The 14,047-nt window shown below is 42.4% G+C and overlaps 1 protein-coding gene across 1 annotated transcript in view; it reads left to right on the top strand.

The window, feature by feature from the left end:
• SRFBP1 (serum response factor binding protein 1) overlaps window positions 1-14,047 on the top strand; it is a 250,749-nt gene that overhangs the window by 206,617 nt on the left and 30,085 nt on the right. Inside the window, exon 5 of the mRNA XM_069227022.1 lies at window positions 62-143. Within this exon, the coding sequence (XP_069083123.1) occupies window positions 62-143 (82 nt within the window). The remainder of the gene's footprint in view (window positions 1-61; window positions 144-14,047) is intronic.

Genomic DNA, 14,047 nt, shown 5'->3' with positions numbered 1-14,047 from the left:
TATTCATTTTTTTCTTGTCTACATATCTCTATTATTTATCTTTTTTCATTTTTGTTTGCAGAAGAGTAGCACTGCTGAGGAGCGTGCAATTGCAAGACTGGCGACACATCCACAATTTAAGAAAAGAATTGATGATATAAAAGGTAAAGTAGTTGCAGTGAAAGAATTGATGATATAAAAGGTAAAGTAGTTGCAGTGATGTACATGATAAAATACTTTTCATAGCCTCTCCCTCAAGAGTTGTCCAATTGTTCACACCATCACATTTCATCATTTACAATGATGAGCACAAAACGTTTGTCATTCCATCCTCACTCCTTCATTTGACTCTTTCCTGCTTCCTTTTAACCCTTTTTTCTATTGTCACCTCTTCTACCATCATCCACTTCTCGATCTCTCTATCCAACATCGGAACATTCTTCATGTGTTTTTTGCTCTGAAACACATCATATACAGCTCACTCTCTGCCTGAATGTGGCATCTGGCAGTAAATCCTTATGTCCTCTTAAGTTCAGCTCCTCTAATCCTGTCGCACATTAAATGTATCTTTAGGTGTGACTTGACACATTTAAGTGCTAGATTTATGAAGTTGCAATAAAAAGAGTCAAGGACAGCAGTGTAGGGAGGCGTTTTGGCTCCACACCTTTGTGTATAATCATCTTTTTCAGTCTTATTTTACCATTGACAATTGACGGGACAGCAGTTGCATCAGTGTGCCTGTGGAACAGTTCAATTACTTATAACTCAGAGACATTTTCAACACAAATGCTGTGCCAGATACCTTAGTAAATGGCTTAGATTATTTAACCATGTGACAAATACACCAGGAAGGAGTTTTTATTCTGACCTATTTAACAAATGCCACAAGAGATCGTGCGTTTTCAAAACTGCATGACAAACACAATACGAATGGGCTTTACATTATTTTGACTCTGAAAGCAGTAATGTATTTTGCTGGGCTGGTGCACTAACTGTAAATGTCTTGTGAATGGCTCATAAAGGGGTTTGGAATACATGTTTACCCAGTCTTCGGCCTCGCTCCCGAGCACACAGAGCAGTGGTCAGTTGTGCAATTGTCAGTGTGGTTATATGGAAAAGTTTGTGCAGCAGGTACACAGCTGCTACAATATTGACAGGGCGAACGTTAAAGAAAGTGCAGTGACTATGTAAGTGGGGGAATTGTGTGTGGCGGGATTGGTAAAGTGAAGGAAATGTAAGGAAGTATGTGCTGGAGAGGATGAAAAGAGGGTGCTGAAGAGGAAAGTGATGAGTTGAGAGAAATGTAGATTGAGTGTTTCAGAAAGCTATGAGTATAAAAAGTGAGTATCTAACATAGAAACTCCGGAAGAGAGTGATGTGGAGAGGAGAATGGGATACTACAAGGACCTTGCCCCTTCCAAAGACCATAGTACTGTTCATTTCATGGTTTCACAGTCCGCTTAAAGAGTTACAATTTATATATATCTATATATATATATATATATATATATATTCACTTAAAAAAAACAAAGTTATAGTTATCTCAAGTAACTATAACTCGTGCCCTAAGGTAACTATAACTGAGTCCCCCACCTTGCACAGTTATCTCACCAATAATTTCACTGAAAATGTTACATTGATATTATCAATGATATGGAAGATGTAATGAGTGATGTAATATCTGGGTTAATTAGCAGTTCATGGCGAGGGCATCAGTTAGTTACTTTGCGGCCTATTCCCTAGAAGCACCCAACCCTTTGCCACGCATGGTCAGCGGTGGTTGGCTGCAGGGCCAGGTGGCAGGCCAGCCCCTGTAGCCTGCCCCTATAAGCACCCAACCCCATGTCATGCACACCCTTCGGCCATGTGCAGCCTACACCCCATAAGCACCCAGCCCCACGCCACGCATGGCCTTTGGCCGTACATGTCGGGGTTTGTTCGCAGGGCCTGACCACAGTCCAAGTCTCCCGAGCACACCAGGATCAGTGCAGGATCGGCCGGGATGGAGGAGCTCACTTGGAGCGCGTCCCGTCAGCCATCATGCCTGGCCCCGCCTCCCAATGTCCCACAATTTAAACGTCTTTTTGGTGTACTGTGCTTAGTCGTGGCAAAGAGAGACAAAGGCCAAATATTGGGGGGGGGCACCAGAAGTGCCCACTGTACATGAATGGCAGAAGGGTATGGATTTGTATATGGCAGCAGAAAAGGTGGTGTACTGCAGCAGGGGATGTCTCCATAAGTTCTACAAGATTTGAGCTGGTGGAGGACCTACTATGGGTTGGGCTCTACAAAGGATAATTCTTATTCGCCTCCTGGCACAACTGCTAACTAGATACAAACCGTTTCAGAGATGTGTGTATATGCCCTCATTATACTTTTTTTTCATAATCTGTACATTTGGCTGTGTTAAGACCTATATTGCATTATTTATAATGAGTATCGGTACCAACAAAATGTACCTGAAGACAATGACTGTATTGTTTTTACTTTCTTTTGGTTTCAAAATAAAAGAAAAAACATATTTTTTTAAAAAGATAAGGAGGTAGGGTAGATATACCATGCCCCCTGGGCATTTTTTTGTGGGGGGCAGTCCCAGATGGATCCGCCTTGGAGCCAAAAACATATATATTTGTTTTCAATTTTCCACAGATCTGTAAATCTGCAGCAAAATAAATTACAAAAAAGCGCAGGCTCCCAAGCATTAAAATAAAAATGACCGCCCTTGTGGCAAGGGGGAGTGGTGTAAGTGTTTTTAGAAGTAGGGAGATAAGGGGGGGCTCATGTCGCCCTCCCTGAGCCTATTCAGGCCCTGGGGAGCCCATACCATGGGCCGCATTAACATAAAACTGCAGAAGGGCGTGTGCCCCTCCTCAGCGTCTACAGGGCTCGAGACCACATCCCCTGGGTTGGTTATCATTTTTCAGGGGAGGAGGGTGCATGGTCCTCCTCTCTGAGCCTTTACCGGCCTTGGGTATCCCAACCCATGGGTGGTATTTTTTAAAGAGGAGAAGTAGGCACGCCGTCCCTCTCCAGGCCTGTTCAGGTCCCAGACACCCCACCCCTCAGGCCATTGTTCAGGCTGAGGAGCCAGCTGGGGCTGTGGGGTCCTTGAGGCTCCCCCTGCTGCCCCCCAATGCCACGGTTGTGGGTGCCTCAGGTTGGCACCACAGCAGTCAACATAAATTGTTTAAATGGCCCGATCCTGCCAAGAGAGCCTTGACTCTCTTGCTTGTCCTCAACAAAAGTTGAGCTGTTGGTGCCCCAGGTGGGTACCAGGGCTCTTACTTATGAAAAAAATGCCGGCTTCCACTGGTACCCACAATGGGTGCTGGCCTGGGGCCCGACTAGGACTCTGAGGGCCTTCCACCGCACCCTCCAAAAACAAAACTAAAAGGTAGACGTCTGTTAAACATATTGTTTTAAACCAAGTAAAATACTGAAGTTCACCAGTTATATTAATCTCAAATAACTATAACTCGTGCCCTAAAGTCCAGCCCTTGTTAGGCACTGCTTATGACCTCAAATCTTACATCAGTCCTGACATGTTCTATCATTGATAAAATCACTGCAACATCTGAAAAGACATCATTAATGACGACGCTGTGCATGGCGGGGTTTCGTGTTTATTAAAACTGTATGTTTCACTTTCTTTTTTTCAGTGAATTTCTAAAGTTCTTTTTGTAATTCAAAGTAAGATATTACCACACCAATGACGTCACTCTAACGTTTGCTTTTTTCAGTGAATGTATCTTTACATATGCATATACAAAATATATATTATCTAGTGGCGGTTGCCAATAGGTAGTTATAGTTAGGACCTAGTTTCTATAGAAAAAGCTGTTTTACTTGCCTATATCTCTGGCGACCTTTGACAAAGCTTCACGAAAAATTCCCAAAACAATTTGACAGCCACATGAGCTGCTGTCTGGAAAGATTTGAGGTGTTTAGTCAAGCAGACGCTGAGATAAACGGGGAGTGAAACTTAGAGCATTTCCATTATTAATTTCCATGCTAAAAATTGAACAGCGATAGCCCCAAAACCACTGTTCGGAATTACACCAGATTTCCAGAAAAGTAGCTCTTGGTCCAGAAAGAGCCCTTCTTGTTATTTGGTGTAAATCCATTCAGTAGTTTTCGAGAAATTAATGAAAATGCTAATTTGTATAAGTAGGGACACAAAGGATTTGCGAGCCTTCCCGATCTTCTGACGAGATCTGATTGGCTGTCAACACTTCAACAAGGAAGTGTTGGCAGCTAATGTGGGACCCGGCTTGAGTTGTACAACAATTAAAAGGGGCCAGGCACCCTGAACCCTTAGCTCTGGTGGTGGGGTCTCAGAGGGAGGCCTTAAGGCTCCCCCCGCTTGTAAGGGGCAGAAATATTTAAGAAAAAAAAAAGGTCAGGTGGGACGGCGGGGGGGCCTTGAAGCTGTCCCCTCCCCCCCAAAGTCCCAGATAGCCCGTGAAGGGCAAACAAAATAGGTAGCCTAAAGGTGACGGTCGCAGACCTTCACACTGAGAGTTGAGGATTCGCCTCCAGGTGTACCCGTAGTCATTTCCCTTCTGTAATTTCTTTTCAACTGCAAATGTTTAAGGCTAATACTGAAAGGTGATCTTACTCTTTTTAATTGACAAATAATTTTTTTTTTTCAATTTGTGCTGAAATATGTCATTTTAAGTATATCATCCATAAAAACCTAAAAAACTAACTCTCTTCCTGTCTCTCTCTCTTTTCCCCTCTCTTTCAATCTCTTTCTCCCACATAATCACTGTTTTGCTTCTCTAATGACCAAGCGGAAATACACACACACTGAAAAGAATCTCTGGAATACAACTCTTAGTCTAGGAAATACATTTAATAAATCACTCTTCAAGGCTCCTAAAGGAAGGTCAGTACAACTGAAAGTACACGTTTAAAATGTGCGCAACAATAAAATGAAAACGTTCAATCTATAAACAGCAAATATATACATGCAAAGATACAGATACCTATGTGTTTTTAAATATATATATATATATATATTCATACACAATGCAAAGCAAATAATTAGTAAACATTCATCACTATGGGGCATAGTTGCTCCTTCATCTTTCTCTCAGTAGCTTCAAGCTGTAGACCCCTAAGAACGGCTGCAAGGAGAAAGAGAGATCTACCCTCACAGGAGGTCAGGCATTGACATCTAAATCCTGATTGACGTCTCTGAATCTCCCCACCGTCAATCCTGGGTCTCTTATAAACCTTAGACAAGCCAGAGAGGAGCTTCTAGAAAAAAAACCTTGCTTCTTGTTATTCAGAAATGGTGGCTACTTCAGGTTAGTTTTGAAAGGAAAACATCTGAATTGGCCAAGATTCCAAGGTGCCCGCTCCCAAAACAAAACGGTTCCATGCCGTACCATAAACATCATCCTAGTACATTCTTATGAGCCTAAGCCCTAGGTGAGAAAGAACACACAGAATAAAAACATGAGCAAAAAGCACATTGTATAACGTGGGCATGGAAAAATAATTGCAGCTTTTAATGTGGAAGTGGCTAATGCTAAAATAAAGTCAATAGGCAAAATGAAGCTGGTGGTCACTAATGTGATGGTGTGTTGCTAGCCTAAGTGCAACGTGGAGTCAGTGGTCAAAACACAAATATCATTACACTCACACACCCACTCAGATCCTGCTGCACATGGGTGAAGGCTGTGTACTGTCGGGTGCTAATAGGGGGTTGGTCTCAGGGCCTGGCCGTTACAAAAAAATATAGAAATTCAATTAAAAAAACAAAGGTTACAGGAAAGTTATAGTTAGGCTCACATTTTAAACGTTCAAAACCATAGAAATTCACCTTATATAGAGATATCGAAAGTAACTATAACTCGTGCCCTAAGGTAACTATAACTCGCGCCCATGCCATGCACTGCTAATTACCCCACAAATGATGGCACTCATGACATCTTTGATAACATAATTGATAATATCGATGTAATATTTGTAATAACACTTTTGACAAAAAAAATGTATTTCTTTATTTTTTTAAAATTCTATTTCTTGACTGTAACATCCCTGTAACCTTTGGTTTTTCCAGTTAATATATGAATAGATATATAGATATATATATAGCGCTTTCTTCCATGCCCTTGAAAAGCGGCCCTATTCAGTAATCTTATTATATAATGTTGTTACATGTCTGGCGCCAATATTCTGGGTAAGCTGCAAAATTCTAGGAGGGCAAGGATCAGATGGAGCCCCAGACTAAATAGTGAGAATGACATCAGAAACTTGAAACTCTAAAAGATGAGAGAATTTGTGTAGGACTCTTATCATTAGATTTTGCTGGTGAGATAGTACAATGAACCTGGGAAGTCCGTATTATTAGTAGAAGTGAATTCCTGATAAATATTGCTAATCTTCATCTGTAAATAAACTGCTCACCCAAGGATCCACAGTCTCTCTCTGGCACTCACTGGACTCGGGCAGGATTAAGAGGCCCGCAAACCTCAGCGCTGGAGGCGCTGCAACTTTTGTCATCGGGGAGTAGGGCCTCTACAGCTTTGTGCTTTTAGCTTACCCTGGCCTCCTGCAGCACCGGAGCGCCTAAATTGCTCACCTGAGGCTCCAGACACTCTCCCTGGCACTCACTGCACTAGGGGCAGGACTACAGCCCGTGCAATCCTCAGCACCTGGAGGCGCTGCAAGTTGTGTCATTGAGGGTGTGGAGCCTCCACATCTTTGCTTTTTAAACGCACTGTGGTCTCCTACAGCATAGGACCCTAAACTGCTCACCCGAGGTTCCAGCGACTCTCCCTGGCACTCACTGCACTCGGGGCAGGACTCCAACGCCCGCATCCTCAGTGCCTGGAGGCACTGCAACTTGTGTCATTGAGGGAGTAGGGCCTGTACAGCTTTGGGCTTTTAGCACGCCCAAGCCTCCCGCAGCGTGGGGCAAGCCCGATCAAAGCACGGGCCAAGGGCGAGCCTGTTCGTGACCATCAGAGCCCCGAAGAGGCTGGGCTTAGCCACGTCTCTTGGTTTTGACTTTCTGAAACCCCAATGCTCCCCTTCAAGAGCTCTTGTTGGTGCTTAGTTTTATTGTACTCTATTCTGTAATCAAAAAAGGGCAAGGGCAAAGGGAGCCACCTCACAATTAGCATTAATAAAGGGAAGTTGGCCCTAAACTAATCACCAGTTTTCATCTGTCTTGGGGGCCATTGAGACTGAGGCTGGCCACGTAGAAGCAAATATGGACTCCACTTAAAGGAAATCAGGTCTGCTGGATGGCAATGTGGTGGAACCTACTATAGATCTTACTGACTCCACGCAGAGAGCTGCCTGTTCAGCAAGTTAACTCCTCTCCTGTGTCCTCAGTACCTATCCATGAGAGATCATCTACCACAAGTCCCCCATGTAATCCATGTATGGCTCAAGATTCTCAAACATTGACATTGCCTGAGTCATCAATCCATACTGCAAGCCCGCCCCTGAAGAAAAGTAGACAGGACATGGTTGTTATAGAGAACTCTAGCCCTCATTTGACTCATTTGACAACTCAGCCTGTTCATTCTGTGAATAAAGGATTGCATAGTGACAAGAGTGCAGGGAAAAAGACTAGAAAAAAGGCCTCTGCGGATGAAATTGACTTTAAAAACCTTGCCAGAAGTGCGCCGAGAAAGACTTTGCCACTTTGAGAATTATGTTAAGGTTCTAACGCAGCTCTGCTCTTCAGCTCTATTTAAGACGGACATTCTGGAAAAAAGCTAGACAGTCTCCATCTAGCTCATGGGAAACCAACAGATAAAATGTCCCCGTTGGAGATTCATGGACTATTCTCAGGAATTGCACAAAAGCCTCAAGTGCAGGATATAGTCCCTGCCAGATTAGTTCCCTCAGAGCAAATGAGAGAGAGACTTGCACATTCGTGTGCAGCCCTCAGTGTTACTCCTTTGTTGCCAAACCCACAATCCAAAAGGGAAATGGTGACCTTGGAGTTGAGGAATAAACACAAGAAGGGTGCCCAATATATTCATGGCAGGAGCTAGAAAGAGGAACAGGCTGCCCAACCACATTTTCCTCCAGAATGCATGTCATACATAATTGTTTTTGGGAATGTACCCTAATTGGAGACCACTCCCTTAGAATCCCATACCTCGTTACTTATCAAAGTTTAATTCTGGTTAAAATAGCATTCCAGGTGGCTGACCGACTTGTCAAGAGATTCTTTCAGTACTGAAGGTAGCTTGGATTGACCTGTCCCCTAAAACATTGCAATGTGACTGCATAATAATACATTTTAGGAGACCACATACGGTGCAAGCCTTGCTACAATGTCTTTTACAGTCAGTAGCCCAAATGGAGGCTATTAGTTTCATCTGGTGTGAAGGAATTCCTCATTTGTGCACCACTGCAAATAGGGCCAAGCAGAATTGCTTTCCGTAGGGTAACATTTCGATTGCCCAACAACAGAATTGCCTCCCGCTTCAAACAGATTTGAGGCCCCATCCTCATTAGAGCAACAAGATTCACTACCTCAATTAGGAGGCAGTATCGAGGCCGCGGAGGAAGCAACTTTGATCCCTTCACCTGAGTATCGACTAATTACTGAGGATAAGGCAGCCCAGGCTAAAACTTTGGATGTAATTTCATGGAACGTGGTGGGTCTGTGCTCTAAAGTAGGAAATCTGGACTGGGCAAAGATAGTGGAGCAGTACCCAATCATTTGTCGTCAAGAGGCATGACTATTAGACCCCCCATTTATAAATGGATATGTTATTTATAATGTCTCAGCTATTCCTCAAAGTCAGGACGGGCCAAAGGGGATTTGGCTACCTTTATGTCTGTGGCCCTGGCCGATGTTGCAATCAGGGGATTTGCCATCTCCCCATATTACCACATTCTCCTGATTAAATTGAAGAAAACATTTGATCTGTTATTGATAGATTTTTTCTATAATATTTTTGATACACCTGTAACAGAGGTGGTAGATGGTCTAGAGGATTTGTTGCATAAGGTCAAGAATGAGCCTGAGAAAGAGCTTTTTATTACAGGGAGTGCAGAATTATTAGGCAAATGAGTATTTTGACCACATCATCCTCTTTATGCATGTTGTCTTACTCCAAGCTGTATAGGCTCGAAAGCCTACTACCAATTAAGCATATTAGGTGATGTGCATCTCTGTAATGAGAAGGGGTGTGGTCTAATGACATCAACACCCTATATCAGGTGTGCATAATTATTAGGCAACTTCCTTTCCTTTGGCAAAATGGGTCAAAAGAAGGACTTGACAGGCTCAGAAAAGTCAAAATTAGTGAGATATCTTGCAGAGGGATGCAGCACTCTTAAAATTGCAAAGCTTCTGAAGCGTGATCATCGAACAATCAAGCGTTTCATTCAAAATAGTCAACAGGGTCGCAAGAAGCGTGTGGAAAAACCAAGGCGCAAAATAACTGCCCATGAACTGAGAAAAGTCAAGCGTGCAGCTGCCACAATGCCACTTGCCACCAGTTTGGCCATATTTCAGAGCTGCAACATCACTGGAGTGCCCAAAAGCACAAGGTGTGCAATACTCAGAGACATGGCCAAGGTAAGAAAGGCTGAAAGATGACCACCACTGAACAAGACACACAAGCTGAAACGTCAAGACTGGGCCAATAAATATCTCAAGACTGATTTTTCTAAGGGTTTATGGATTGATGAAATGAGAGTGAGTCTTGATGGGCCAGATGGATGGGCCCGTGGCTGGATTGGTAAAGGGCAGAGAGCTCCAGTCCGACTCAGACGCCAGCAAGGTGGAGGTGGAGTACTGGTTTGGGCTGGTATCATCAAAGATGAGCTTGTGGGGCCTTTTCGGGTTGAGGATGGAGTCAAGCTCAACTCCCAGTCCTACTGCCAGTTCCTGGAAGACACCTTCTTCAAGCAGTGGTACAGGAAGAAGTCTGCATCCTTCAAGAAAAACATGATTTTCATGCAGGACAATGCTCCATCACACGCGTCCAAGTACTCCACAGCGTGGCTGGCAAGAAAGGGTATAAAAGAAGGAAATCTAATGACATGGCCTCCTTGTTCACCTGATCTGAACCCCATTGAGAACCTGTGGTCCATCATCAAATGTGAGATTTACAAGGAGGGAAAACAGTACACCTCCCTGAACAGTGTCTGGGAGGCTGTGGTTGCTGCTGCACGCAATGTTGATGGTGAACAGATCAAAACACTGACAGAATCCATGGATGGCAGGCTTTTGAGTGTCCTTGCAAAGAAAGGTGGCTATATTAGTCACTGATTTGTTTTTGTTTTGTTTTTGAATGTCAGAAATGTATATTTGTGAATGTTGAGATGTTATATTGGTTTCACTGGTAATAATAAATAATTGAAATGGGTATATATTTGTTTTTTGTTAAGTTGCCTAATAATTATGCACAGTTATAGTCACCTGCACACACAGATATCCCCCTAACAACTTCCAAAAATATTCAGCTTTGATATTAATGAGTTTTTTGGGTTCATTGAGAACATGGTTGTTGTTCAATAATAAAATTAATCCTAAAAAATACAACTTGCCTAATAATTCTGCACTCCCTGTATATGGGTAGGGGATTTCAATATTCAATTATGTGGTTTTAAATGTTGGAGTCCTGTAGTATTAATGATGAGCTAGAACAACCTCTTAAGTACATTAGACACAGCTCGCATGGGGATGCACTAAACAGAGTAGTGGTCGCTAATTCTCTGCTTTTAACCCAAGATCTTACGAGCGTGGAATGTAGACAAAAGCCAACATATATAGGGGCTGGGGCAAGCTCTGTGATAGATTACGTGCTGATCAGTTTTTCCGAGGCTATATTGAACTGGAAAGCTATTGATGTGATCACAACCCTTTAATGATGAACCTGAAACTGGGTGTGGGTAAGGATCCTAATGAAGATGCCTTTCAGTATAAGGTAGGATTTAGTAAAAATAAGGGTCTGAATATCAAGTGAGGGAAAGATTGATAAAGGCAACTACCTGAGAGATATTGTTGTAAATAACCAAATGCAAAAAGCTGTGGTTCTACAGGACGATGCAAAACCCACAGATGTCATACAGGTTTATTCTTCCCTAACTGGAAATATGGCTCAAAGGCTAATAAAAGATAGCATAAGATCTAGTAATAGCCCCCGGAGGCTTGATAGGGCATATGCTTAAGCCCATATATCTTTCAAACAGGCCCTTAAAGCCCAGCCTGAAGATCATGTAGGGTTAAGGATGGCTAGGAAGACCTACAAGGAAGCAATTGCTATTAGAAAGTGCAAAGTAAGAGAAAAAGCCTGGAAGATCTTACAGAAGCAAGTGGCTTGAAAAACTTCCGAGTTTTGGCAGGTGGTCAATTCCCCAAATGCCAGAATCAGGAACTGCCATTTTAGCTGAAGATTGGGTGGACTGCTTTTCTAAAATGTTTATCCCTCAGTAGCTCGATTGAGGCCTCAGATGTCATTCTGGATATACAAAGTAGCCCTTCTGAAAAATCTCTGGGCCCAGATAGATTTTCATCTGACTTATACAAAACCCTACTGCAATATTGGGGCCCAAAAATGGCCAGTGTCATTTGAGCTGTAATAGTTGGACCTCTAGTTATGATGTGACAGGAAGCCATGATTGTCCTTATTTGTAAAAAGGGAGACAAGGGGGAAGCCTCATTGTTATCATCTGTTTGTTAGACAGCTCAGTGAGTAGCTTAGGCAAAGTTATCCCAGCAAAACTAGAAAATTAGGTTGTGGAAATGTAGGGCCTTTCTGTTGTTAAATTTGGGTTCCGTCCTGGCATAGGAACAATAGAGCAGACTCTGAATTTATCACTTATTGTCTAAAAATCTACAAAGGCAAAAAAGGATGTATATATCTTGCCTTCATGGACTTAACCTGTTCCTTCGACACAGTGGATGGATCTAAACTATGGGCTATTATTGCAAAATTAGGGGTTGCTAACACGGACATAGCGTTGCTTCAGTTGCTTCGCAGGCTTCATGCGCACACTGTAGCAAAAGTCTAATATAGCAAGGACTGCGATCTGAATAATTTCTGTCCGTAATGTAGGTAAGGCAAGGCTGTGTTCCAGCTCCTATTCCTTTTCTTTTATATAATAACGGCCTTGAGGAGTATCTCTGTAGTACTGGGAAAGATATACCAAAAATCAGTTTGCGTCAAGTCCCTGTATTACTTTATAAAGATGACGCAGTCCTCATATTGAGAGCAGTGAATGACCTTCATACTCTGTTGGACGCTTTTAATAGTTGTATGACTAATCTGGGCCTTGGGACAAATAGAACATAATCGTTTATAATGGGGTGTGGTTCAAAATTAGCTAAAACTAATAAGTTTTGCCTGGTGGCTCTGAGATTGCAAAAGTCACCCACTGTACCTACTTAGCTATTTGTATAAACAGTTTATGAGTTTGTGCTATTTGCAGTTTGATGCTGTTGTGTCGAGTAATGTATTATTTACTTTCTTACATGGACCTTGTGTTTCTGAATTGGGTGATAAAGAGTGCAGGTCTCTGGTATGTGCACTGTGGATCGTTAGAGGGGAATTACTTCTTTGTCAGGACTAATATGTTTTCTGATGTAATAACCTGAGATTGCTGGAAACATTATAGAAATCTCCATAATATGTTGTTTTATTTTTGTTGGTGGGGAGTCTGAGGTTCTGATGGGAGTATGTGCAAGTTGAGGTTGGCCAACATATGAAAGAAGTTAAATAGCATGCAAAAGATAGTGGGACGTGACAGGCAAAACATTTGTAAGACAGGTAGAGGAGTGCGTATAAAAAGATGAAAGAGGCACTTGTGTGAAATAAGGTAATGGAGTGTGTACAGGATGTAAGCAGGGTGGTATTTAAGATCATAGAGAAGTGGGAGAGGAGAATGTGTGAGATGGTGGTAGGAAGTGTGTTAGTAAACTGCAAAATACTTGCCTCAGCACAATGGGAGAATGGAACCCGTGTGAGATTTGTGGGGGAGAGTCTGTGCTGCGTGGGAAAATATGAGTGTGTGAAGATTGGAAAACTTGCAGAGCACAATGCCTGATGGAAATCAGTTTGTCTGGGTATGGAAGTGATACTGCAGATCACCCACAGATGTCGGCAGTGAGAGTGTAACTGGTTGTTTTTTGCTAGCTTAAGATCCCCTATTACTGGGCAGCAATAATTTGTAAACAGATGGTGTAGCATATGACAGATAGGAAGGGAACTCTGTGCAAGGTGCTTGAAAGTAATGTGTGTCAAGGAGAAGCATCTCAAAAATGTTGGTGGAAGGGTTGAAATACCGGTGAGGGTCTTTATGATTTCAGCAAGGTCACATGTGAGATGTTGACACAGTGACACAGAGGTGTATAGTATTCATGAAAATTCTGAAGTATACTGGATGGTGTGCAGCTTGTGTAGGACATTTGTGTCACATGGGGTGAATACATATGCGATAAAGAGAGCGTATACGATTGTAGGGTGCTCCAGTAGTGGAATGGTCGATCTAGAAGAAATGACTGGTGAAGTGCAAGATACCTAGATGTCTTGGCTTTTCCTTAAGTTGTTGATGTTCCTTGCTCATGAGCACCAAACTCTATGGCTTTAATCAATGCTCCTTTTTTATTTACTGTATCAAGTGTATTTGACAGATGTGCCAAGTATAGCAAAAACAGAAGAGGACCTAACAAACACCCTTGCTTGAGGACATTGCTATTTTTGGGATATAGCTCCCCCTTTTGAAGTTAATTTCACTCTAATCGATGTTGAACTATGAAACTATTCAAATAAAGCACCACAGAGTCCAAGTCCCAAAACTTAATTTTCATCCATAGGCAATTTCTATCGATGCAAGCAAAGCTGAATTGAAGCCAATTTAATGCAAACAAAGGAATGGACAGACCCAGCCCTCCTGTGATGGCCAGTATCCCTTAAACAACACAATTGGCCATAGTTGAGTAATGTTTCTGGGAGCAGCTTCAGGCAAGACTTTAGACTTTTCTCATTTACCAATGTTTTTAATTTCTGCAATAATATAATTAACAAAATGTTCCCATCTGCGTCAAAGCACAATTTAGCAGTAACTCGTAGGATTTGTT

Source organism: Pleurodeles waltl, chromosome 1_1 (assembly GCF_031143425.1).
Source record: "Pleurodeles waltl isolate 20211129_DDA chromosome 1_1, aPleWal1.hap1.20221129, whole genome shotgun sequence".
NCBI classification, from domain to species: Eukaryota; Metazoa; Chordata; class Amphibia; order Caudata; family Salamandridae; genus Pleurodeles; species Pleurodeles waltl.
This window is presented reverse-complemented; position numbering and strand designations above follow the sequence as displayed.